This window comes from Lutjanus erythropterus, chromosome 16 (genome assembly GCF_056507025.1).
Source record: "Lutjanus erythropterus isolate fLutEry1 chromosome 16, fLutEry1.hap2, whole genome shotgun sequence".
Lineage (NCBI taxonomy): Eukaryota > Metazoa > Chordata > Actinopteri > Lutjaniformes > Lutjanidae > Lutjanus > Lutjanus erythropterus.
In genome coordinates this window covers 31,140,452-31,168,210 of record NC_139332.1, presented here as the reverse complement: position 1 = coordinate 31,168,210, position 27,759 = coordinate 31,140,452, and the positions used below count along the sequence as shown (strand labels likewise).

Genomic DNA, 27,759 nt, shown 5'->3' with positions numbered 1-27,759 from the left:
TACACCAAACAATTCCAACAGCTGATTAATTGATCATGGATTAATTTTTATAATCCCTAATATTTGCACTTCAGTGATCCCCTGCTACTTTAAGATCTTTATAAACTTGTCAAATTGTAAAGTTTGTGCACAAGATATCTCATAATCTAAAAGGCAGGTTGCAGCAGAAATTAGCTGAGTATATTCATATTCCATTGGGGATAAATTATTTTTATTTAAACACACATTTTTTTTTTACTATTCCCCTTCAGGCAAAACAAAAGCAGCTTTTAACGCAGCCTACAGACCTGTTGAATGTTCCTGAATGTATGCCAGAATTTAGAGGGGTTTTTTTTTTTTAAACCTCTCTGTAGGGGTATGACACAGTCATGTAGAAACAGAAACAAACAGAAATGCACACCTTTGAAGGCACTTATAGAGCGATTTATGCACAGATACCACACAGACACTCTGGCCTTCCCCTGCGACCAGTACCAGTATTACTGAACAAAAACCACGGCAGAAAAATATCACTGAATATCTGCGTCCCCGCTTCCCACACACACAAAAACACAAACACAATGAATCACTCCTGCTTTCTATGATGAAACAAACGCCTCTCATTTGTTCCAGAAACCTAACGAGAGCTGCTCTACCTACAAACCCATCTGACTCTCCCCTCCTCCGACCACAGGGTGAGTTTTTACAGCCTCTCTAACCCAGTTACGGTTTTTCTCTTCTCCACTTTCAAATTCAACTTCCTCGGCCCGTCTTCTTCTCTCTGAACCCAGACGGAGAAATACAGTCACTAAATGTGGATTCTTAGGCAACGCTGTTCATCTGAAATCCAGGCAATTACAACACAAAGACTGAGGAAATAACCTAACAGCCACTCAACATGTGATCTGACGCATCAGAACGAGAAAAAGAGGGAGAAAGAGGAAGATAATAAAGGTTAATAGACAAATGAGACGATTATATTACAGCTATTGTCCCGATAATGATACAACAGCAGTCCTCTTGACTAATCTGAGCTCATAATCCTCTGACGACTTCAGTGAAAACCAGATGTTAAAGCTATGACTTCTTCCATTTCAATCTTAAAGGGATAGTTCTGATTATTTCAACACGTCCCAAGTTTGGAGAAGCAGAGAGGAGCTCCAGCACGGACGCTAAGCAATGTCCTGCTGTGGACAGGGTCAGCAACAAAGTGTATTTTAGCCACCTGTTTTCACCACTTTACCTTGCTGTTAGACAGCCCTTTCCAAGAGGAAACGGGCGTTATTTAATCCAAATATCGCTCTCTTGCACTGAACCAAACACCAACACAAGAGAAGCTCGTATACCGCTGCCTCGATCAGTTAGTTTGTTCGTGTTATTTATGTGACTTTGGTGAATCCGAACTATCCCATTAACACACTTAAGTCACACATTAATACAAATAAAGTAACCGAGCGAGGCCTCAGTGGACCAACTACTCCTGCGTTCAGTGAGGTGAAACCACTGATTTTGCCAGTGGAGTTTGGTTGGTTTGGAGACATATTTGGCTTATATAAACACGCCTTCCCATCAGAAAAGGCTGTAAGAATATTCTAAATATATAGATTTTTTTAAGGTGGGCCTATATTTAAATGGATAAAATACATCTCCACAGCTCAGCAGGAGATTGCTGAGCTTCTCACACGGCTTCTGCTTACTCTGGACGTGTTGACCGCCGTCAACTGTAGAGCCTGATGGTGGTTACTGACACCCTACTGAGTGTCTTCCTCTTAATATTTTTCTTATGTAAATATCCTCAGTGTGATTTTCCTGTTGCACTTTGTCAAACGCTGTTTATTGAATGTTACTTTACATTTGTACATCAGATACTGTGTGAAGAGCCATGTGCAGTACCAGTGATATGTATATTTATTTATTTATTTACATATATATGTTCATTGTGCATGTGTTTTTTCACACTCTGTTCACTTGATTGTTATTATGTGCATTTAAGATGCTGTCGTGCAATGACACTGCTGTGCCCTCCCTTCAAATAATGTGAACTACCCCTTTAACAAACACTAACTTTGTTTATTTGTCCAGGCTTTAATAAACTGATCTTTCTCAGACGTGAAACTACTTCCAGCAACACTTCCTGAATTTAGTCAAACATCTGTCCCAAATCATAAAATGCCCCCGGCTTTGCTACTTTATCACTTTTCGTCTCGCTGTTAGTTGTTTGGTTTCTGTTTCTCACAGTTACTTACTGGTTTATATTAATTGCACAAGGTGAATTCCCTTCAGGCCACTCGAGTTCATTTCAGTTCCGGCACAAATCTTTCAGCAAATGAGAGATAAGCGCTCTAAAGCTCTTTGTATTTGTGTGCTTAATCTCCGATCAGATAACTTGATAATCTCGCGCAAGCAGGAGGATGGAAACAATCAAGGCTGAAACTGCACAGATGAGCCCAGACAGCAACCTCGATGCTTCCTCTAACCGACTCTAACTCTGACATTCATCATGTACATGACTAACCACATTTCAAACTCTAAAATTTCCCTCTGAGGCCTGGTCAGACCGTATTCAGCAGTTAATGTAGTAATCACAAACAGAAAATGGACTGTCAACAATTTCTATATAATCTATTAATTGTCTAAAATTAATAAAAGTCTAAAATGTCAGACAGCTGCTGGTTCAAGCTTTTTTAAATTTAAAGATTTGCTACTTTTTTGTTTTTAAATGATTCCAACTCAAACAGTTTTGTCAACATGTTTTTTTTTGTTTTACAAATTTCTGAGATTTTCACAGATTACTGAACGACTGGTCGCAAAAACATTCGCTGCAGCCCTACACTTATCAGAGAGAGAGAGAAAACAAGACAGAGACATAATAAAATGTAGCCTGGCTGCTATGTGCTGCAGAGGACAGCAGAGCAAATACATTTGATAATATCATTAAAACAGAAAGACAGAAACAAAAGAAGTCTGATATGAGCACAGATGAGCTGGCAGACCAGTTCTTTAAACAGGACAAGGGGTCTAAGAAAATATCAACACACTTGAGAACTGCAATATTATGTTTTGTGATACTGGATCGATTCTCAAAAACACTATCAAGTTTTAATTAATAGTTCACATGCAAAGATTTGTGTTTGATCTATCATCAGCCGTTTGACTCTTGATACAAAGATTCTCATTGCATAAAAAGTTGTGTGGTGTTGTGTTTTATATACTGTGACAGTTTAGATATTAAATTTAAAAAAGACATTAAAATTATTAGATAAAAAAAAGGCAATATATTGGCTTGCTTACATGATCACAATGTATTGGTATGTACTGAACTGTAATCTGTGTCCTAGATATCCAGCCCTAGAGGACAGCAGTGAGGCTGTAGACGTCATCACAGCTGCGACGATTAATCGAGTAATTGATCAGCTGTCAACTATTTTGATAATCAATTAATAGGTTTGAGTAATTTTTTAAAGAAAAAAAGGTCAAATTCCTTGATTTCAGCTTGTTAAATGTCAATATTGTAGGGTTTCTTTATGCCTCTATCGCAGTAAACTGAATATTTTGGACTTTAGGAAGCAGTGACTGACAATTTTCACCATTTTCTGACGTTTTAAAGACCAAACAACTAATCGATTAATCGAGAAAATGATCAAGATCAATCAAGAATTAAAATAATCGTTAGTGGCAGCCCTAAATATCATGGACAGTTTCTTACCCGCAGTCAGGCGCCGGGCACCATCGACAGTCTGGATCCGAAGCAAGGCACCTCCGCAGCAGGAACTCCTCATACTTCTCCAGCAGGGCCGCGTCATCCAAGATGTCCGCCACCTGTTGCGGGGCGAGTCTCTCGGCACACTCGGGGCAGCTGAGCTGGACTCGACTCTCTGTGATCTCGATGCGGAGGTACTGCCGCAGGCAGCAGAGGCAAGAGCGGTGGCTGCACCCCAGCAGCTCGGGGAGCTGCTCGGCGGGCTGGCGCACCAGGCACAGGGGGCACTCCAGGAGGTTGGCCTCCCCGGAGGAGGGGGCTCCTCCCAGGGACGGCTGGCTGGAGGAGAGTGGCTTTGAGGGCGTGCTGGAGGCAGCGTCCTGGGGGGTCGTGGCGGCTGTGGTGGTGGTCGTTGTGGGCGTAGCAGAGGCTGCGGCGGGCGCTGAGCTCAAGGCAGAAGGGAGGAGCTGTTGTTGTGTGTGGTGAAGATGCGATAAAGGGGTGGCCGCTCCAGCTTTGGGGCCTCTGGTGCCCCGAGAGCCCCGTTTGCTGTGGAAGAGGCTGTGAAAGGAGATGCGGCCCTGGCGTTTGCCCGCCGCACGGCACTTAGGGTTGGGGACGCCGCTCACTGAGGAGTGAGGTGACTCCGAGTCCTTTTCTGATCCCATTTTCCCAGGAGAGACACACAGGGCCCGTTATTGTCCCCTGACACACGTTAATGTATCGCAGAGGGACACACAGCAACACAAACACACACTCTGTCTCACACACACACAAGGGAGGATCTGTCCCCTTCTGAGAGCCAAACTGGAATGCAAATGATATTGAAGTTCCTGTTTGAGAAACTTGAGTGAGTCGCCTCCTTTTCTTCCGTTTATGCGAAACAAAGAGATATCAGGAAAAGACAGAGTGATAACAGACAGGCAAGAACTGAAAATGAAAGAGATTGCGCAAGTTCAAAGTGAAAAAAAAAAAAAAAAAATCCCCGTCAGCTCCTGGAGTTTCTCTAAAACTCGGCGGTCAAAAGGTTCACAAAGAAGAAAAACTACCAGGTCTTTCATCTAGCAGGCATTTGTCGAGGTTAAACATTACTGTGATTCTCTCTGTCAAATAAAAAGATTAATGTCAGCTCCAATGAATGACTCTCCTTTCAAACAGAGAGGGCGAAGAAAAAAAGGTAAGAGAAGAATCCACGGGGCAGAGTTCAGTCTGAATGCCCTAATAGTTCCTCAGTTTGGATGTAATTCTCCTCAGCTGTATTCAGAGCCTCTCCTCGGCTCGTCTTCCTCTTGCTCTCGCTGAATGCCGGTCTCACTGAACAGTCTTTTCTGTCAGGAAGAAGAGAGCAGGAAGTTAACACAAAGAGCATGCTCAGTATGACACACACCTCTCTTCCTCCCTCTGCACTCTCTGCTCTCTGCTCTTCTCCAATCTGATCATTAACTCTTGTGACCCCGAACTGACGATCTTACTGTGATAATTACATTTAAATACACAGACAGACTCACACACGCAGGGGAATGTTGCACTGTATGCGTTAAGTAACCATAATTTAAAGGTTAAAACGCCGCAAAATATCATGATGAGACACATGTTAAACTGCCAATTAAACACATGACATCATCAACCAGTCTGACCAATCATGTATTCATGTGAAACCAGTGTCTCTCTCTCTCTCTCTCTCTCTCGTCTCTCTCCATCACGCTGAGCACCGCAAGCTCTTCCTCCACTTCACACTGCGCTGCTAGTGCCGTTGCCATGGTGACGCTCACTATAAGCGAGGCAAACAGCGACTCTGGCACTTATGTATACGCACACACACACACACACACACACACACACACACACACACACACACACACACACATGTAACCATGAGCACAGCTGAACATGGACTGGTCAATAAATACACATTAATACACATGTAAATACACACACACACAAAATGCACAAACACACACAAGTAAACACTCACACACAAAAACAAGTTGTATTCTATGAATATACAAGCAAAAATATGATGAAAAAAATATTTCTGGATTTTTTGGGGTCTGGTACAGATAGTTTTTAACTATATAAATAATATACTATTTTTTATGTTTCCTCGTTTACATTGTTCTTATTTCTTTATTTCCTCCTGTTTATATTGCTTGTTTATGTCTTTCTGTTTTGCTATCCACTTTGCTGATGTGACAAATTTGCCCATTGTGGGACTAATAAAGGATAATGTTATAGGGAGTAAAATAAAATTCTAACACTGATATTTCTGCCAGTATTAAGGTTGCGAATTTTGTGCATTTTCCTTAATTGATGTTTGAAAACAACAATCGATTGATCAATGAATCACTAGTAATTAAAGGTACTGTTAAGCAACAATAAATGTGTGTTCTGAGTTTGTCACACCACAGAAACATGTGTTATTAATCACCAAGCCAAATTTGAATGATTGACGGGCGTTTCTGCTCTGCTGTCTCAGTGTCAAACACCCCTACTACTACAGTATATGTATCAGCATCAGTCGGCCTCCAGAAAACACACTTGGTTGTCACAATTACAATATTAAATTGAAAATGGATTATATATATATGTGTACGCCCACTACACACTCGTGTGCACATTTTCACACACACTCTTTCACACACAGACATAAAAACACACATATATGCACATAAAGTCAAGTTCAAACATGTTAATGAACACACACATGCTGAAAACCACTAGTTGCACACACACACATTTCTGCATGAACAAGCACAAGTGAAAAGCGATAATTACGTATGCACTCACTCTCACAGTCTGAGTGAACACACACACGAGTGGAAAGTGATACGTACACACTCACATGCACGTATGATAATTACATCTTGTGTCCCTGTCACAATTACAGGCTGCGTGAGCTGTTAGTGTAAGAGACACTTAAAAAGGTCTTAGGTGTTCCTAGGTTGTACGTTATATTTTGATTGCACATGTATTTTCTGCTGTTTTGTGTTTAAATTTCAACTGAAGGACTACACAAGTCTTAGAGGGGCAAATACATCAAAAGGCCTCCTCTTACAAATTAAAAATAGTTGCTCATCAAATGTATTTAAAGAAAATACAAAATTCTGGTATGGAAAATTTAATTAAAAGTAATTTGCAATGTGAAAATACAAAAATACATCCTTTAAAAACCGATATTATCACATTTTAGTCATTAGCCTCAACATGGCTGTGACCTTGACCCTCCTGCAGTGAAAAGACGAGCTCTGCTAATTTCTCACATCACAGATTTGAAGTGACCAATCAGGAGTTTGATGAACTGAGTTGAGGTTGTAAGCTGACTTTGAAAGGTGCCAGTCTTTATTGATTAAGATATTTCACAGCAACGGTCATAAATGGTTTTCTGTAGGTGTTTTTCTTTGCACAGGGGACTTGGTACCTTTGCCCTGATGGCAGGAGCTGAAGGTAGTGATTTAGAGGATGGCTGTGGTCACCTAAAATTTTGCTGCTTAGGCGTTGGACTGCTTTGCAACGGTGACAGGGCAGCTGGGTTTGTTTGCAGCCTCTAAAAATGTATAAAAATCTTAATCTTGAAGTTTTTTGGTCCAAATTTCATCTGCAAATCCGTATTTTAAATACTTTCAACAGAAACACTGCCCATCCCTTTTAATGGGATGAGAAAAAAGAGACATTTCTGAGAGGAGTTTAAGTTTAAACAAAGAAAAGACAGCGATGTTACATTCAATAAATCAACACTAAACTGAATTAAAAAGCAATGCAGATGTTTTCTGGCTTCCTCTCTATGAACAGCCAATGACTGAGCGTCCTCTCTGACTGACTCACTGTTCACAAATCTGATTATAGCTGCTCGTCTAAAGGCCACACGCGCGCGCGCGCACACACACACACACACACACACGCACACACACACACACCCACGCGCGCACACACATACGCATACGCACACGCAGGGTAGTGCTGACCCAGCAAATGTCAGACCATTCAGGAGATTGTGTGACCTGTTGTGTGTTCAGGTGATTGACAGATTAGCTGACCAATCACCGAGGAGCAGGCAGACAGCGAGACGGCTGCCAAGTGTTGGCTTCAGGCTAAAAGCTGGAAAGTCTGAGTCTGTTATAATTTCCAGGTCATAAAAAAAGCAGACAACCCCAGACTCCAAAACTGATTATTACTGACTTTATTTTATGTGGATATTTATCCTAAAAGCTTCTCAGAAAGAATAATGAGGACTGTACGGATACTGTTTTTATTGTATTTATGGTCATTTCAATAAGATTTTATTTAAATTTATGAGTCATTTTGGTTTATTTAGTTTATTTTGTTTTTTAGAAACGTTAAGAGCCACTCTGCATAGCATTTGAAAATGACTGACTTCTGCACACCCCAGTGGCAGCACCAAAAAAGCAGTAGTGGAGGAAGTATTCAGATTGTTTACTTAAAGGGATAGTTCAGATTTTTGAATCAGTTTAAATGTCTGCTATATTTGGTATGTTTTCACTGCTTTATCTTGCTGTCAGACGGCCTTTTCCAACGAAAGACTGCTGCTGTTATATAAGCTAAATATTATTCTCTCCAAATGAACCAGACTCCACTGGAGAAATCAGAAAGTTAACCCCAGGGAACACAACACAATACTGCTACCTCACTCAGTTAATTTGTTGTGTTACTGTAGTGTTTTAAAGAGTTAGTTTAAATTGACCAAAGTCAAACTATAACACGAACACACTAACTGCTTGAGGTAACAGTAAACCTGCAACTCCTGTGACTATTTTTGGCAAATGAGTCTGGTTACTCTGAGTGAACGATATGATTGCTATCATTTTTGGATGGCCTAAGTGGCTAAGGAGTAGCAGGTCTAATAAATCACATGATATTGGATCGTGCATAGACTCAAGTATTTGCTGTTACCTGATCCAGCATTTTCATCTGTCTGAGGCATTTCTGATACAGTGTTGGTATAAGAACACCTCTAAAAATAACGCCAAGTACAGTGAACAGCTCACACTGTAAGATCCTGGTCAAAATGGATTGTCAGGATATTTCTTTGGATGAAAAGAACAAGCGATAAAACAGTTTTTACTGTAAGCAAGACTGGTAGATTTGGACAATGGGATGAGCATACTGACCATCTGTGACTGGCTGAGTGTATCACCGGTTGTTTTTGTTTTTTGGGGAGATTTTTGTCATTTTATTTTGCTAATTTAATGGTCTGCAGAGTGACAGGTGCTGCTCCGGCTCAGGATGCTTCTGTTGGCCGGAGGATGATGAGCTGAGCCGAGAGGACGAGTGAGAAAAACAGCATGTAGAACCAGACTGTTTTCACTTCTAACGTGGTGAATTAAGGATTTATTTCAACCAAACCAGAGCTGGAAATTTTTAGAACTGTGGAAAGACTGACCGATAATATTTTGATGAGTTATATTTTGTTTCTGTCTAATAAGTTTAGATGTTAGAGTAGACGAAGACAGACTTTAATCTGTTCCCCACATCTGTGCTTTTGTGTTTCACATCTGTGAGAGACGACAAAAAAGATGCCTCCGTCCAGACTCAGGAAACGCTGATGAAACCACTTCAACATGTAGAGAAATGCAAAGCTGTACAGCCTTAGTTACAGTTGCTATGCTATTATTGGACAGCTGCTGTTTGGAGGCGGGGCTTAGCAAATGCTCAATTAAAGCTCATCTTAGTTCAGTAAAAGAGAGAAATTTGAATTCAGAAGGTGTATTTTTCTATTTAATGCGGAAAATATGTGTGAAAATATTTCCTTTGTTGACATTTTGTGAGCTCATTTTGTTTATTTTCTTGTGGCTCACACACATCTGCCAGCTTTTGAGCCATTACTACTTCAAGTCTGATATCCACCTGCACACAGATGACATTTTCGGTTGGTTATGTGACCTACTAACTTTTTGCTCCATTTTGCCGCCAGCTAACACCGTGACATACTCATGGCCATCAGCCCAAAAGCATTTTAACTGGTCAGTAAATTCATTTAAACCGCTCTTTACGAACCACTAACTTCAACCCCAGTGGCCTATTTTGATGATTCACCCTGATTCCTCTCTAAGATAGAGGACACACTTCTGACACTTCACTGGAAAATAACCTCAAGTTGTGGCCATGTTTGATATCTGCAGCCTTTAAACAGATGTGACATACTGATAACCTACATCTCATCTACAGAGTCAACACGCTGCACAGAGGAAGAGGAAGAGAAAGACTTCTGAAGTCATAAATCAATAAAAGAGGAGGATTTCCACTGCTGGACTGAGTAAACGATGAAACCTTTGTGTGCCTTTCTTTTTTACGCACAGCTGCTACATACTGTACCAGCACATACACATCCATTTCACGGTTGCCATGGCAGCCATCACTCGCCATCCTCTCAGGGTCAAACTGGGTCTTCTTCGCTGAAATGTGTAAGAGTATAAAAAGCCAACAGTTCCTAAATATAACCTCCCACTGGCTGAGTTTGTAATAGCCCTCTCCTCTGTTGCACCCTGAGCATCACACACACACACACACACACACACAAACACACACACACTAAAATCTCACAGTATCACAGATGGCAGCCTCTGCGTGTGTGTGTTTGTGTTACAGCCCTGAGCGCTCAATGCTTTGTGAGGTGAGACTTTTGATTTCAACATTATTTTACAAACTTGAACATTAGATCTCTGTGTGTACAGGCGTGTTTGTGTGTGTGTGTGTGTGTGTGTGTGTGTGTGTGTGTGTTTTATCCTCCTCCAGCACGGGCCTCTCATTTGGCCCAGTGATCATCGGTGCTCCTGGTACCGGAATCAAACTGGTGAAACTCTAATCATGTGTCAAATCTCAAAGGTTGCTTCATGAAAACACGTTGCTTAAACACCCTGATGAAGAAACACGTCTTTCTCTGTAACAGACGTCACTGACAACACAAACACGCGAACACACACACACACACACACACACACACACTCCTCCACAAAGCGCTTTTGTTTGGTTTTATGAAAAAAAAAAAAGCAGAGGCAATTTCTCGAGCGCTGATAAAGATTTCCTGCTTCTCCAGGGACATGACATGAAACAGCAGAGATCAGAGAGATGAGTTTCTTACATTTCTAATTCAAGACTCAATTCTGATCTACTGTTTCAGTTTGATTAAAGGTTTCTATTAGTCTGAGTGCACATAAATACAATACATTCAGGCAGAATTGGCAGATTAGACTTTTAAAAGGAAACTATAATTGTTGCATCTCAATTTTAAATCAATCTCTGCTTCTTAGTGCACAGGAGAACCTTCAGTGGAGTCCCGATTCAGAGACTTTGTTTGCTGCATTCTGCTGACTTTTAAAGAATACAGAATAAAGATTTAAAGATAACAAACTAGTAAGCACTCCACAAAAGAATTTTATGTTAAATACTTTTAATTTTACTTTAAATTATCATAAAGAATAATTCAACTTTGTGGTGTAAGTTGTGTGAAGCTCGAAACTAATATTCATCAGTTTTCTTCCATTATTATTATTATTTTTTTTGCCTCTGCTCCTAAAAGAAAATTATCTCCTTCATCAGATTTTACAAAAATGCCCCTTCTCTTTCAAACATTTCTTGAAAAAGGGAATTGTTCTTTCCAGGAAGTCTGGAAGTTTGTCGTTACTGGGGCAGAAACGGGAGACTTTTGGAGTTGCAGGGGTTGTACGCGATGTGCAGGGCCAGTGATAATGATAAGGGAAAAAAAATTGGAATTTCTCCAAAAATTTGGAGAAATACAAAAGAAGTGTGATCCCAGGAGGAAACGGGGAGAGGCTGGTGAAAAACAGAAGTCTCCAAGGAAAAGTGGGAGGGTGGGCAAGCATGGCGGTTTAACATTTCACCCTCTGTAGGGATGAACAATTCTGAAGAAATATCTAATTGCAATTATTTTGACTGATATTGCAATCCGATATAATTTACAATATTCGAGGGAATGATCATTTTCACATCACTGTCATTTTCCTTTGAAACTTTAAAGTGATAATGGTGTGATTTTTTTCAAGGATTTATAACAAACAGATTTTTTCTGAAGTTGTTAGAATTAAGGCTGCAGCTAACTAACAATTAATCTGTTGATTATTTGCTTGATTAATCAGTTAGTTTAGTTCTAAAAAAAAGTCAGAAAATGGCAATAAATGGCAATTACTGTTTTTCAAAGCCCAAGATGACATCCTTAAATGTCTTGTTTTGTCCACATCATTGATAATGGGAATTATATCAGAATCCCAGTTGTTAGATAACAATGGTTCAGAGATGTGATTGGTTCCCTACAGAGATTCACATGCAAAATGTGCACTGATGGTTGAATAATGATACTTATGCTCTAAGAAATAGCGAGAGGATTTGTGTGTGTGTGTGTGTGTGTGTGTGTGTGTGTGTGTGTGTGTGTGTGTGTGTGTGTGTGTGTGTGTGTGATCATGCCGTCATTTGGCAGATCGGTCTGAACAGCCTGAGAACTTCACAATCTGGACCTGATTTGTTATCAACATGCTCACACACACTTTGTTCCACACTCCTCCTCCTACTCCACTGCTGCTCAATTCAGCTCACACACACACACAAACACAGACACACACTCTTACACTCTTGCACGCGCGCACACATACACACTAAACCTCCTTCTCATACACTCTCACTGCACTACCAAAGCATTTCTCTATCTACTGTTGTTTAACTTGTTTTAGTGGTTCTCTTGTTCTTTTCTCATTCTTTCGCTTTCCCCTTCTCACACGCACACACACACACACACACACACACACACACACACACGCACACACACACGCACACACAAACACACACACACACACACACACACACACACACACACACACACACACACACACACACACACACACACACACTGCGGGCTGCTCTTACACACTGCCCTCTGAACGCTCAGCCCTCTATCCATGTCTTAATCTTTTCTCTTCTCTGTCTGGACTGACAAAACGTTTAACAGAAGTTAATTGATTGTCATGTGTACGTCCCTGTGCCTGTGTGTGTATGTGTGTGTGTGTGTGTGTGTGTGTGTGTGTGTGTGTGTGTGTGACTGTGCATACATGTGTTGTGGTTTGCAAGTAAACAATTCAGCTACCAAAGATCAAGATTAAATTGCTGACTGAAGACTTTGTGGCAGCTCATGTCACCCGACTGTCAGTCGTTCCCATGATGAACAGATAATCTTGTGTTACAGTACCAGTTCTCGGGACAAAGACGGCCGCTGTGTTTTTAAATTCTTCCGTCCTTCAGGACTGCAAACAGCAGCACTCTGTGTTCTCAGGACAGAAAGATACTGTGTTATACGATGAGATATGATCCAGTGGTGGGGTGTAACTAAGTGGATTTGCTGAAGTATTGTACTTAAAGGGATAGTTTGGATTTTTTGAAGTGAGGCTGTATGAGATAGTCAGTGTATCATTGTAAGAAGCTAAGCCATGTACTGCTGTGGACAGGGTCAGCAGCAGAACATATTAGCCACCTAAAAAAATGGATATTAATTGAAGTGCATGCTATAATTAGAATGTTTTCACTGCTTTAGCTTGCCATCAGGCAGCCTTTATCAGCAGCAGCACCTCCGGTGTTCTGTGAGGTAAAATTGTTGTTTTTGCCAAAGGAATGTGGTTGCTTTGAAGAGTTGCTTCTCCAAACTGGAGATAGCCCAAACGCCATCTCACTTCAAATAATCCAAACTATTCTTTTAAATACAAATTTAAGGAACAAGCATGTGAACAAAAAAAGTCCAATCAAATAAGACATCTGAAGACATCAACCTGGACAATTTTCACTACTTTGTGATGTTTAATAATCTAATCAATTAATTGATAAATCCAAAAAATTATTTACACATTAATCAAAAATCACTATTAGAGCTACCATATCAGAATGTCACTATACATGATTATTGTGTCAAATGTGATATTATTATGATATAGAAAATTGATATCTAAAAATAAATATATACATATGGCATATGAATTACAGTACAAATATGACTGTAAGGAGGTTGAGACAGTGTAAAAATAACTGTACAAAAGCAAACGAAGAGTTCAGTTACACTTGGACAGTGAAGAGGGGGGCGCTGGGGAGGAAGAGACAAAGCAAAAACAGAAAGAAATTGAAATTATTTAAGAGCATGCAGTATATTTAAGAGGTGCTGGATTATTTTCGTGATGTCTTATCATTATGAACATGATTTCAGTATTTAATTTTTTAGATATCACGGTTATCAATACCAGTACATTTAGACACCCGTAATTGTTATAATTGTTATTTGCAGCCGTAGACAGACTCCACTGTGATGTCCTGCTCTAAACAGGCAGACTGCAATAAATGTTCTGAGTGGTTTCAGTCTCTAAATGGGGATAAACCCTTTTGATTTTAATGACTCACTGGTCTTTCCTCTAGCTTTTACAACTTCAGTACAAACTTTACATTTTGTTTTCACTTCTGGTGAATTTCTCAGAAGAGAAAAATCATTAATGTGTTGTTTGTTCAATCCTGCACATTTGTATTTGGTGGTGTAATAAAACGCTGCAGCCTCCAAAGGCCACCAGTGGGGCTTTTAATCTCGTGTCTTTATGGGATGTTAAAACAATAACACTCAGTGTTCCAAAACCACCATAATGAAACCTTACAGCCCAATTCAAGGTTCATAATGGGTTTTCCTGAATCAGACGACAGAGAACAAGGGAGGGACAGAGAGAGACGGAGACGGACGTGTGTGTGTGTCCTGCAGGTAATCTCTTCTCAGACACTCTGTTCTGTTTTAGACGGTGAACCTACGCCTCAGCACTTTGAGATCCTCGAGTCTCTCCCTGCAGAGCCAACCAACATGCTGCAACTGGCAGCACACACAGTACATACACTCAGAGGTACACCAAGCTCACACTAAGACAGTCAGTCCTGCAATAAATCTCACCTTCGTGAAGGTTATAAATAATAGTCGGGTTTTCTTAAAACTGTTTGAGAAGCATTAATTCTGACAGGTGTTTCTGTTTTTTTGGCCACCCCTCTTATATCAGTCAGGGCCAGATGCATAACAGAAACCCTCCTATGGATAATGCAATGCAATTCAACAGCACCACAAACAACTGCATCCTCTGAAATGACCATAAAGTTGCATCAACACCTCTCTGAGCTGTTATATTAGACTACATTAGCTTTAGCGAGGTGTACCTAATAAACTGGCAACTGAGTGCACATACAAAAGATCTTGTGCACAGCAGCCATGTTGATATGAAATGCTAGAGTAAACACAGGTGTTACCAATGGGTCCAGTTCCATTTAGTGCAACAGAGCCTTTCCAGTGAGCCAACAAGTTTGACCTGAAAGGATCCTTAATTAGTTTTAATAATAATAACACCTGTGTTTACACTAGTTCATGTCAAAATGGCTGCTGTGAAAAATGGTCTGTTGATTGACAGAAAACTTTGATAATTTCAATTAGTTAGTTTCAATCTTTTAAGAAATTTATTAGGCCAGAAATGCAGCTTTTTAAATGTGAGGATTTGCTGTTTTGTCTTTTATCATTGTAGACCGAATATCTTTGGTTTTCAGGCTCTTGGTTGGGCAAAATAACCAATCTGAAGAAATCATCAAGGCCTTTTTGACATTTTTATACTGAACAATTAATCAACAGATTAAATGTAAATTTAAACTATTATTAATCGCAAGTTCTGATCATACTGTGTGTTCAAATAGGGTTGTGTTTAAATAAAATTACAATAAAATAAACAAAAATACTTTTTAATTCCTAAAATCCTTTAATATTTATATTATTGTGAAATAAACACCTTCAGGATGATTCAAGACCCCGATGCAAGTCCTCCCTCACCCTGTCAGGGTTCATTTTGCAATAATGAACCGTGTAACTGTGTTTTTTTTTTTTTTTTTCGATTCACACAGGACTTCACTGACCATAAAAAAGACACATAAAACAAAACATTATCTAAATATGATTAAAAACAGGACTGGGCAATATATCAAAATTATATCAATATTATGATATGATTGTCTTTTCCTGATTTTAAAGGCTGTGTTACAGTAAAGTGATGTAATTTTCTGAACTTACCGGACTGTTCTGGCTGTTCTATTATTAACCTTTACCCACTTAATCATTATATCCACATTACTGATGGTTATTTATCAACAATCTCATTGTGGCTGTGAAAACACCTGTAGTTGAAATATCGATATTGAGGTATTAGGTCAAAAATATTGTAATATTTGATTTTGTTCATATCGTCCAGCCCTATAAAATATTAAGTACTGACTAAAACTAACTAACAATGCAACATAAGCAGAACAAAAGAAGCCATTTGTATTAAATAACATAAATAAGATAAATATAAATATTTAATAATAGTTATTCTACATTAGAGAGGTCGTAATAGAGAATGATTGGCCATTAACACACACACACACACACACACACACACACACACACACACACACACAGACACACCACACACACACACACACACACACACACACACACACACACACACACACAGACACACCACACACACACACACACACACACACACACACACACACACAGTAGCTGGTCTTCAGGGTAATGACCTGTGTACTACAGGTGTGCTGCTCTGAGAGCCAATTGCTGTTATGCAACGGGATGGTTCACCGCCAACCTCAACACGTCTGCACAGGATTCACACACTACAACACACACGTGCGCACACACGCACAATCACAAGGTAAAAATACTCCATTATAAGTGAAAGTCCAGTTTTAAATTACAATACAAGTATCATCAGAAGAATGTATTTAATTCTTAAACATCAGAGTTCTCACTGAACCAATGACAGCGCTGAGTGAAAGCGTGATGTCAATATTAGGTAAGAAAACAATCTAACCACAAATATCGAGCTGCTGAGGAAGATCATGTGATCGAGAGCGTCAGCCAAGAGCCACTAAATGTCCCATGTATTGAGTTTGTTTTGAGAACTATAACATCACTTATTTATATTACATCATTGGATAATTACTACTGATACACTGACATGTAAGACATGTTTAGATCCCCAGTCATATCGTGCACTTATTTAACAATACATACCATTAAAAAAACATTTTCTTTGTGTTCTCATATCTAAATCTAATCATGTTTTCTTCCTGTAAAACAATAATATCATGACATCCATCAGCCAGTCTCTAACTTTTAGTGGCACAGAGCTAAAATAAGATTAAGATTAATCAAACTAAGATTAATTTGTTTGCTGAAGCAGGTATGCTGAGTTACATCACATCCACGTTTCAGCATTTAAATCAAATTCCTCACAACTTTTTGTTGGAGTCACTCAGACGTATGTCACAATACAGCAGCTAGATACTCTCAAAATGTTGTTTCATCGTATGAGACCAGTAAAAGCTACAGTTAACTCGTAGGTTAGCTAATGTTAGGAAAACACTACCTGCTAGTGAGCTAGCATTTCCTACCATTACCTAGCTAATGATAGATGTAAATTAGCTAGCTATTTATCTGAGGCTTTGTTAACATTAGATATGAGATGTTACCAGCTAGCTAACAATTGATGAAGACAGCTCACTTTTTTTTTTTAGCTAAGCTTTTTTTTGCTTTCCCTCAGTTACCTTCTGCCCTATTCCTACACCAGGAGCTACACCGAGCTAATGACAGTACGTTTAAATAAAGTCCAGTAAACGTAATCATTAAGGGAGTCGCAGTAAAATGCCAACCTGTAGTAACATGTTGCTTTGAATGGGTCGGACGTATCTGCCAGAGCAAGTGAAAACATGAGTTTGGCAGATTCGTTTGGTTTACAGGCTATCATGATACATCATATTTTATAAACTGATCACATGTTTTGCCAGTCAAATATGAACAGTATCTTATAACTACAGTGGCCAAATAACAGAAGTGGAGTAACAAAAACAATATTTATTTCCTGAGACAAAGTGTAAAGTAGATAATCTCAAGTTATGTTCAAGTTCCACAAAGCAGAACATAAGTGCAGTACTTGTTAATGCACTTACTCTACTTCCTCCATTATGAGTGACACGCTGCAGGCTTTTCCATTCCCATAATCACATCATGGGGGTGAAACACATTATTTATTAAATATTCTGAGGTCTTTCCTCAGAACTTCATGGTTGTTGATTGTCTCTGCTGATTCTCAGGAAGACTGTCTGGCTTCTCTGAACTTTGCACTTCTTACTGCTGCATCACATAAAAACCTAAAATGTTTCTACATCCACATGCAGTTCCACTCTTATATACTGTAAACAAGCACTTAAGCACTTGACTCTAATTTCGTGTATTTATGATTCGCATGCAGGTTCAATTCACAACCCAGCATAAAAACATGCCCCAACAAACCAGTTTACCAGCCTGAATTTGTTGCAAAATATTATTTTCACATGATAAGCGATTATATTACGCAACCACAAGCACACACAACAGAAGCAGATGATTTGATCATTAAATAAATCACTCACTGCTGTCACACAATGCAAAAAACAACTTTTCTCTTTGTAATGTTTCACTGAGCAGACTAAACTGATTATCCTGTTGTTGCACTCAGTGTTCAGTGTTGCGTCTTATCAATGTGGATAAGAGCATCAGCTAAAAGCCTGTAGTCTAAACTGACCGATGACATTGTTTTATTAACGCGAACAGACAGATCAACAGAGAGCTGAGGTCCAGCATACGGCTCGACTCAGACTGTGATACTGACTTAAAACCCTGCTGCTAATCTGAGAGCCGGGGGCCGACGCTCTCTGGACAGAACAGGTGGTCCCCGACTCAACCAGCAGCTAATAATGCATTATCTGTATGTGTGTGTTGTGGCGGGGGGGGGGGGGGGGGGGGGGGGCTAATTAGAGGCCATCAGCTAATAGGCCCTGGGGTAACAAAGTAAAACCCCTCACTAGCTGACCGGCTGTAAAAATGCCTACGCTTGTCTGCTTGTCATGCTTCTACAGAACAACATCAATGATAAAGCAAAGTTGTGTAATCAATAAAATTACCACAAACATCCAACATTCAAAACAGGGCTAAACAATATGCAAAATATAATCTTATATGCTCATGGTGGTGTGTTCTTTATCAGGCAGTATATCACAATATATTGTATTGTGTCCCCTTTACGGCCAGATTCTTGCCAATACACAACCCTAATGTAAAATATTGGATTTCTGACCAACATTTTTCAACTCATTCTGGCAGATTGCCAATACAAATACATATGCAAATATTTTTCCACCTTATTGCAGAGAACATCAAGTCTCTCTTGTAGAGGAATTAACATATTATTCTGCCTTCCTTTTTCTTTTGATTCCACTGGGCTCATCACATCTGTGCCAAGGTTCAGGTAAGTCCTCCACATGGCTGCACATTTCACCAGCAGCATTTCAGAAGCAGAGCGTTTTACCCACCTGACCTATACTGACATGCTCAGACTTTGGCGATTTGGCAATTTTTACTTGCTTTTTGTGCTTCTACCATGTTTAAGTAGGCTGCACCGTCTCTTTCTATGATTGCAAATCTGCACATGGTGTTTTATTTTGAAAATTGAGTGGATTCTCTCTGCTGTTTCTGCATCTTCCTTCTTGCCTCCTTGATCTGCTCTGTGCAGACTGATGCAGCGTCTGTCAAAAACAGACTTGGTACATATTCTTCAGGGAGCAAAGTGGACAGCCGTTTCTGGGACGTGCTGCGCCGCTGCTGGTGGAATCACAAGCATTGTGTAGAATGACCTTGAGATCGGCTTCAAAATCCTCCACAATGCAGACATACTTGCATAATGTGTGCAAAATTAAAGCAACTTTTTATTGGCCTGTTACCTTGGCAAGAAAAGTTCATTTCAGCTGTTGCTGATACATCATTTTAAAACCCCTCCAGGATTTCACCGGCTTTTTTTGGAGATTGTTCAACCTGATATCATGGTACTTTCTCTGAACAATTGCGATGCATGTTGCAACATTTGCAGAAAAGTTGCAGTGACTGGACAAAATTGCAAGGTCATGCAGAATTCACAGGGATTGGTTGACTTAGCATTAATTGTTGTGATCGCAGTGTCGCAACTTCCTGGATGTAGAGCTTTATCAGCTCATGCCAGTGACTTGCCGATATTATCGTGCATCCTGACCTAAAATCTGTTTCAAATATAAAACACTCAAGATCTGACAGGTGGCTAGAAGGTTTATGGTGTGTTTTTGGTCATTTATGACAGTAAACTGAATATTTTTGGGTTGTGGGCAAAACAAGGCATTTGTTGATGTCATCTTGGGGTTTGGGAAACACAGATCAACAGTTTTCACCATTTTCTGGACAAACAACTAATTTATTAGTTGCAGCGCTATCTCAGCATTAGTTGCAGCCCTATTTTAAACACTTGTATGTGTCTGACCATTTCAACTAAAGCATCAGAGCTCTGAGGAGGAAGCAAGCATGACATGGAAATGCATTCAGCCATATTGTGGAAATTATATTGATATTTTAAGTATAAAGTGGAAAAAGGTTGTATTTAGAGACAGAGGGACCCACATCCCATCCTGATGGGAGATGTAGCTAGTGAAAGCTAGTGAGCAAAGTTATTACAGGGATTTTGTTGTTTCAGCTGCACTTAGCTAACAGCACTAAAGTAGCCGTTGTTTAGTTGTCAGGCATCATCCAGCCCTGAGTTACAGTTTTTATGGACCACACCAGCACAGACCGCACATCCTCATTATTAGTGGCTACATGTTCCTTTTAAAGATGAGAGGTCAAGCAAAACGTCCTCATTCCTCATCTCTATATCTTTGTGAGAACATTTGGTCCTCGTACAAGAAATTTAAGAACACACACACACACACACACACACACACACACACACACACACACACACACACACACACACACACACTACTTCCAGCGAGCAGAAGGAGTGGCTGAGTCATGTAGATTAGATATCACGACTGATTAACTGGGTTATAATGACACATTAGAGCAGATAGAACTAAATGCCTTATTCACGGTGTACCGGGTGACCTCACTGCAGCCTCCTCCAGCACAGCTGCTTTCATCACACAGCCACAAATCTTTTTTAATTAATAATTCAGAGAGGCCAATCCCAATTTTAGTGTCCCACGGTTATACACGCAAGCATTTGTGTTGGCACCTGAGGCCTGCCTTTTTACCCCTGAGATAAAACAGAAATATACCTGGCTCATGTCCATCAAGAAACTTCAACGATCCCTTTTATCTCTTTCCATCATAACTGAAAACTGTCAGATAAAAGAAATATCAACAAAGGAAAAGACCATGTTCAGAGTGTTTAATGAGTGTTTAATCAACAAATTGAAGCTGAGTATTACCACTTTCCCATACACATACTGGCTTGAGTTGACTTGCTTTGACTCAGCATGTCAGCCCAGTAAAATTAGTTTGTTATTTAAAAGCTTTTATTATAAAGCAGCTACATTAAGAAATGTTGGGTTTCCATCAGCGACTCCTATACAGCTAAAAGCAAACATGAAACATTAAAATAAAGCAGACACCTGAAAGTACAAACAGCGACGCAGGAGAGAAACTACACTTCAAACCACAGACATTCAGTAAGAAACTACAAAAGTAACGCACTTTTAAAAATGTCTTTCACTCTGCTCTCATGCACACATTAGCTCAGTCTCAACAATCATTGGGTCAGGCTCACTTTGATCCCACTCCAGAGAAGCTCCCCTTCAGGCATGACTTGGTGCAGCCAAAAGTAACAATGGAAAAAGCTAAGTAGATGTTATGTGGAAATTATTTTGATTGACTAGTCCCAAGTTAAAAAAAAATAACTTTAATTTATTGTGGCTATGCAAGGTTGTACTAAGCTAAATGCTACCACTATTACAGCAAAATGCTAACATGCTGATGTTCAGCAGAAAATGTGTAGTAGGGCTGTAACATTTTTTCAAATAACTCAAGTAACTTACTTAAAAGCCTTGAGGGTTTGTTTAAACCTGGACAGCTATACAGCACACTGTGTTTTGCATGTAGGGATGAGTATAGAAACAAAGCTGAAGACTGGAATATTGATTGGCTCTGACATTACTGGTCCTTTTATCAGTAATTTTTAAGGTCTGGTGTAATTTATTATCACATAGCTGCAGGGTAGCGTCTCCCCTTCTCTGTCTGTGTCGATGTTTTAACTACATCCTCAAGATAATGCCAAATTTGGTCACAGGAAAATGCGCAATGCAACTGTATTGTCATATTTCTTTTAATCCACTTGTCAAACTGTGCGCTGCAATTCAATGCTTCGTTATGGAAGTACAGTGTCCATAAACTACATGTCCCTGAATGAATTCTGATTAGATATCCACACACTGAGCATCTCAGTATCATACAGCAGTGGTATTAGTGGTTGCTGCGTTAGTAGTAAGAGCCAAACATAATGACATAATTTTATTTTGAAACAAATACACACTTGGATTTGAAACCTTGCTTGCAGGTTACACAAAACTGCATTATTATTTTGACTTAATTTCTTAATGGTTTGTTTATTTCTTTTTTAAACTAGATTGTATATTAATTCAAATTTTTTAAATAATGTTATAATGCTGATGTGGCTCAGGATGACACAAAGTTTGACACCCCTGTTTTAATCAAATGTAATCAAAATGCTTTTGGTCTGTATCACCGATCACAGTTTTATCTTGCTATCAAGAAGAAAAAATCCCATCAGCCACAGCTGTTGGAACAGATAATCATTTTTCACTCATGGTTGGTTCCTAATGTTCAGGATCATCCATGTACAAAAATAAAAAAAACCTTTCACTTTCACCAGTGCTTTTTGTTTAAGAGAAAATCAGCACTTCTAGTAAAAGACTAGGATGAAAAAAAAAAAAAAACAGTTTGACGCAGCCTGAAAAGGGCTGAACATGAGGTACTTATTGTTCATTGTCAATATTTCACACATCTACAAGAAACTCTTTCTGAGCAGTAGCGCCACCCATATTAAATGCAGCATGTTATGGTTTCTGTAAAATAATGACCATGAATGATTTTTGTGTGTGTGGGAACGGGTTGATAAAATGATATCAACGATAATGGAAGCAGTTCTTTCTTCTGTGGAAAAACCACCCTGACAACCAGACATGCTGCCTGCACTTCCTAGGAATCCAGCACACGCACACACAATCTACACACAATCTGAACACTGTCTGTCAGTGTGTGTGCACGTGTGAGTGTGTGTCCTTTCCCCTAGAAAACCATCCAAACATCTGCCAAAATGCGGCTCACCCGAAGATTTGTACTTCCTTGAACGCCCTAAACTAAAAGTGAAAGCCAAATAAATTTGAAAAGAATAAAATAGTGTGTGTGTGTGTGTGTGTGTGTGTGTGTGTGTGTGTGTGTGTGTGTGTGTGTGTGTGTGTGGGAGAAGATTTGTTATTGTTGACTGATGCTTACACACCCTTTTCAGTGGAAATGTACAACACAGTTGGCCAGTTTCCATATCACCACTTTAATGACACTGCATCCACTGTTGCAGAAACTGATCTCTATCTATCTGTCCATCCATTTATGGTGTTTTTTTCCGATTCATCTATCAGTTGATTTTTAATACTTAAAGAAAATAAGCCAATTTTCAAAAGACAGACATTTGTGAATATGACTGTGCTTCTTTGTATCATATCACAAACAGGGTTGGGTATTGTTCTGAGTTTTGGCAGAGATATGACCTGATAATCAGACCGTTATCAGCCATTTTCTGTTTTGCCCTCACCAGTATCTGTCCTCTCAACCAAACATTTTTCAGTTGGCACAGAAGTTGTGGTTGTGGTTGCTATTAGCAATTAACTACAAGACGAAATCTGTAATATCTTTACTGTAATAAATCACAAAATGACCACAATGCACCATCGGAGATCAAAGAAACACGTGAGGTTGAAATACTTGCTACAGCTGCAGTTTCCGCCTTTGAAAATTTTATTCCGGCCTGTAAACTTGTGTTTTTGTTTTTCCGCTTCATGTGAATTAGGGTCAAATTAACCCTGAATGTTCGCAGAATGAGTTAGTGTCTGTTTATGGGTCGTAACAAATCATCAACACTCTTTTTTTAGATGGAGTAGCAGGCACTGAGCTCAGACTCCAGAGTGTGTATTTTCAGAGCAGTGGGCTGTTTAAGGTTAACAGACTGAACTTTACATTGACAGACAATTGACATTTATAAACAGCTGATCAACTTACAGTGGAGGACTCGTCCCTGTGTGTTACTGTCAATTTATGATACTGAATGCATCTTGAAGTGTTTTTGCAAACTGCCTGAGCCTCCTCGAGTCTGTGGAGGAGGTGGTGGGGAAACAACTCACTTCAGCCATAGACAGTATATTAAATACTATTTTGATCGATCTAATATACCATCTGTGGCTTCAACTTGCTATTTGGACGGCGGCATTCATTTTTGCAACTGCTACATGTTGCTACTTAAATATTTGTCCTGTTAATCAAAGACATATGCAGATCTAAAACTGCTATAATCAATATTTTCATATAACAATCAATAACATGATGTAATGGGTGCTGCAGCGCTGGCTGTAACTTGTTATAAAAGCATTACAGTAATACATTTTTTAAAACCAGTGACTAAGTAATGTAGCACATCATTATTAGGATTTCTGGATGGGTCAAAAATCTGCTTGCCCAAAGCCAATTTTTACTGCTCCTGTACAAATTATTCTATTTATTAGTGGTTATCAGTCAGAAAATAGTGGAAAAATGTCCATCCCAGTTTTTAAAAGTCTAAGGTGATGTCTTTAAATGTCTTGTTTTGTCTATTCAAAGACCAAAGATATTCAGTTTAATATTATATTAAATAGAGGAAAGCAGGAAATATCTATATGTTCTGCATTTTCTGCATGACAAATTACTTTGATCATCAATTATCAAAATAGTTTAATAATGCAATTTTTTCTAACTCATTGCTAGATTTCCAGCCATACATGGCTTTTACTTGCCCTGTGAAAACAGGCAAGCCTTATTGCCGAGTCCTTCTTATCTATTAATCAATTAATTATTTGGTTAGAGTTATAAAAGTGAAAAATGCAACAGAAAAAATACAAGTCCAAGTTTACATCTTCAGATTACTTATGTTGTCTCAACAACACAAGACCCAAATATATAAAAACAGCAATATGCTTTTTAGAAGTTGTAACCTGGAAAGATTTTGCACTTTTAATGAGAAATTGACTTAAACCGGGCGCCACTGCAGCAGCTGCTGGTTCGACTCCTGCCTGCAGCCCTTTGCTGCATGTCAGTCCCCCCTCTCTACACCTCTCTTCAGCTGTACCTATCAAATAAAGCCCAAAAAATAATCTGGAAAAAGAAAAACTGACTTATATGTTAATCCATTTCAAAATATTTGCTTAAATGACTAATAGTTTCACTTCCACATGCCAGTTAAGAAACACTGAGGCTTGAGAAACAACCAATTTTTAAGAAATGACTGATGAGTAAAAGTTTAGAATCTATGAAGTTACCACATCTGTCTATTTAAATATTTAAAGCGTGTGTGCGTGTGTGGGAAAAGATGTTTGATGTTTACACACCCTTTTCAGTGGAAATGTACCACACAGTTGGCCAATTTCCATATCATCGCTTTAATAACACAGCATCAACTGTTGTCACTATCATCCATCCATCCATCCATCCATCCATCCATCCATCCATCTATCTATCTATCTAGAAAAGCCTTGAACATTATAATTTTTTAGGAATAAATGCAGTGGGAGGCAGATGGACACAAATGGAGAATTTGAGCATTTTCTCTCTTTCCCACTGACTCTCATTAACACATCTCTCTCTCTCTCTCTCTCTCTCTCTCTCTCTCTCACACACACACACACACACACACACACACACACACACACACACACACACACACACACACACACACAGAGTACATTCAGAGTCCAGCGCGCTGCACTGGAAGGTGGAGGTAGAGAGACTCAGCTTCTATAATTAGAGGAGCGTTCAGGAGCCATACTGCTGAGTTGTTGAATGTTTAATGTCAGGCCTGCAGGCGTTACAGTCGCAAAGAGCAAACCTCTGAGCCCCTTTACGCCACCTCTTAACACACACACTCATAACACCCCCTCTCTCACACACACACACACACTGAGGCCTGCGCAGAGCGACGGATGAAGTGAGCAACAGTAACAGTAGTAAACTGGATGAGGGGATTCAGGTTTCAGAGAGGAAACAGCAGCACAAAGACACGTTGACAACTGAGCGTGTAATTCCCTGCTATTGTCTGTAACACGAACCACGTAATGATACGGGAACCCAAACCTCCTCTGGATGAGGTAATGGTCAAACACATCAGACAAACGAGAGGAACTGCTCCAGACATGAACTGAGAGAACAAAATCTGAGGGTTTGACCTCACATCTGTTAAAAATCACAAAATCATGCTGGTTTTTTTTATGTAATCTGTGTTTCTAGCAAAAAAAAAGATTAAGGCCTGACTGGTCTATTGATACAAAAACATTTTTTACAGAACATAATGCAGATTTTAATTAAAATATATATCGATATCTCATTTAAAAAAAATTAAAATCCCAATAATTAGCATAGGCATTGGGCCCCAAAAATCCAGTTTCAGTCGGGTTCAGATAATAATTTAAAAAGATTATAATACAAATCACTGGCAGAGTTACAGGGATTCTGGGGATTCTGGTTTTGCACCTGAACAATATAAGACATGAGGTGTTTGCTTTTAGCCTGTGGCCAACCAACCAGTTTCAGTTTTGGCCATCCAAGGTAAAGAGTTTGGGCACTCCTGATTTGCAACTAGGGGTGCACAATTAATCACAGTCGCAATAAAATCACAAAATACCCGAATGCAATATACAGATTGCAGAAAAAGGAAAAATGTGTGAGAAAAGAGCATTATAATGAGGTACTGTAGTGCTGCAGAGACGACCTGGCCTAAAAATCTTGTTCTCCAGATGAAACAAAACATGTTTGTTTGGTGCGGACCTCAAAAAATATCAATCACCATCATGGTTTTATTTTATTTTTTTCAGTGGACATGAAAATTGTGATGCAAAACTGATCATTTCAACCAATCGCACCACACATCGTTATCGCGACTTCTGTCAAAATAAATACAATATGTCTTTTTTTACCAAATCGAGCAGCTCTAATTTCAACCATAGTCAAAGCGCAGCCCTCAGAAACCTCCAGACATGAAATGCATTTAATACAACGTTCGGTTACTGTGACAAACTGTGCTCCCCTAACAAGAGGGAAAGAAGAAAGCTGCCGGTTGCATGGCAACAAGTGGTCCCTCACGAGTGTCGCAAGAATTATGGTCCAGGCATTAAACGACTTGACCCCACACAAACCGCACCAGAAACTCTTTCAGCTGTTCTAGTCTCGAGAAAGAGTCTTAATAAATCCAAGTGGGGGAAACAGTTGGAAAATACTGAAATTGATGCCAGTTTTCCACTGCTGCCCATGTTAAAAAAAAGATTTATGCATGTCTTCTCATCTGATGGAGGGTTCACAACAAAGAAACTAAAAGAAGGAAGGGTCATGACATCATAAACCAACAGTTGACGCTCTGCTCAGTGCCAGATTTTGGTGCCAGTTCTATTGAAGCCTATGGGAGATGCTCTGATTTGTTGATTGGCAGGCTATAACACTTAGCAATAAAACAAGAGATATATTGCTTATCTATCATTATTATTGGCCCTGTCAATCAGACTTTAGACTTTCATTCAGAACACATGGAGGACACAAAATCCGGCCCTAAAAATCGCAATTGAGCCAATTACAACTCCTTAACAGGCTGATTTTTAGAGGGGTACAAATATTACATATTTTAAGTATGTTTACAGCCTCAATATTTACATAAGACCCACATTTTCCAAACTGTATCTTCACCGAGGCAACCAAATCATTAGGAAGCTGGAAAATTTAACCACACCTTTTCCATCCTGAGTAAATATGATCATAAAACCTGGACTCAAATGCAAACAAATCTCCAAAACATTTATATAATGTCCCAGTGAGGGTGTGTTTATGGGGCTCAATTTCCTCTTACAGGGCATTT

The 27,759-nt window shown here is 39.4% G+C and overlaps 1 protein-coding gene across 1 annotated transcript in view; it reads right to left on the bottom strand.

The window, feature by feature from the left end:
* Nucleotides 1–27,759, bottom strand: part of rnf19b (ring finger protein 19B) — a 54,296-nt gene that overhangs the window by 25,141 nt on the left and 1,396 nt on the right. The window contains exon 2 of the mRNA XM_084738854.1: nucleotides 3,686–5,007. Coding sequence (XP_084594980.1) covers nucleotides 3,686–4,347 — 662 coding nt within the window. The 5' untranslated portion in view covers nucleotides 4,348–5,007. The remainder of the gene's footprint in view (nucleotides 1–3,685; nucleotides 5,008–27,759) is intronic.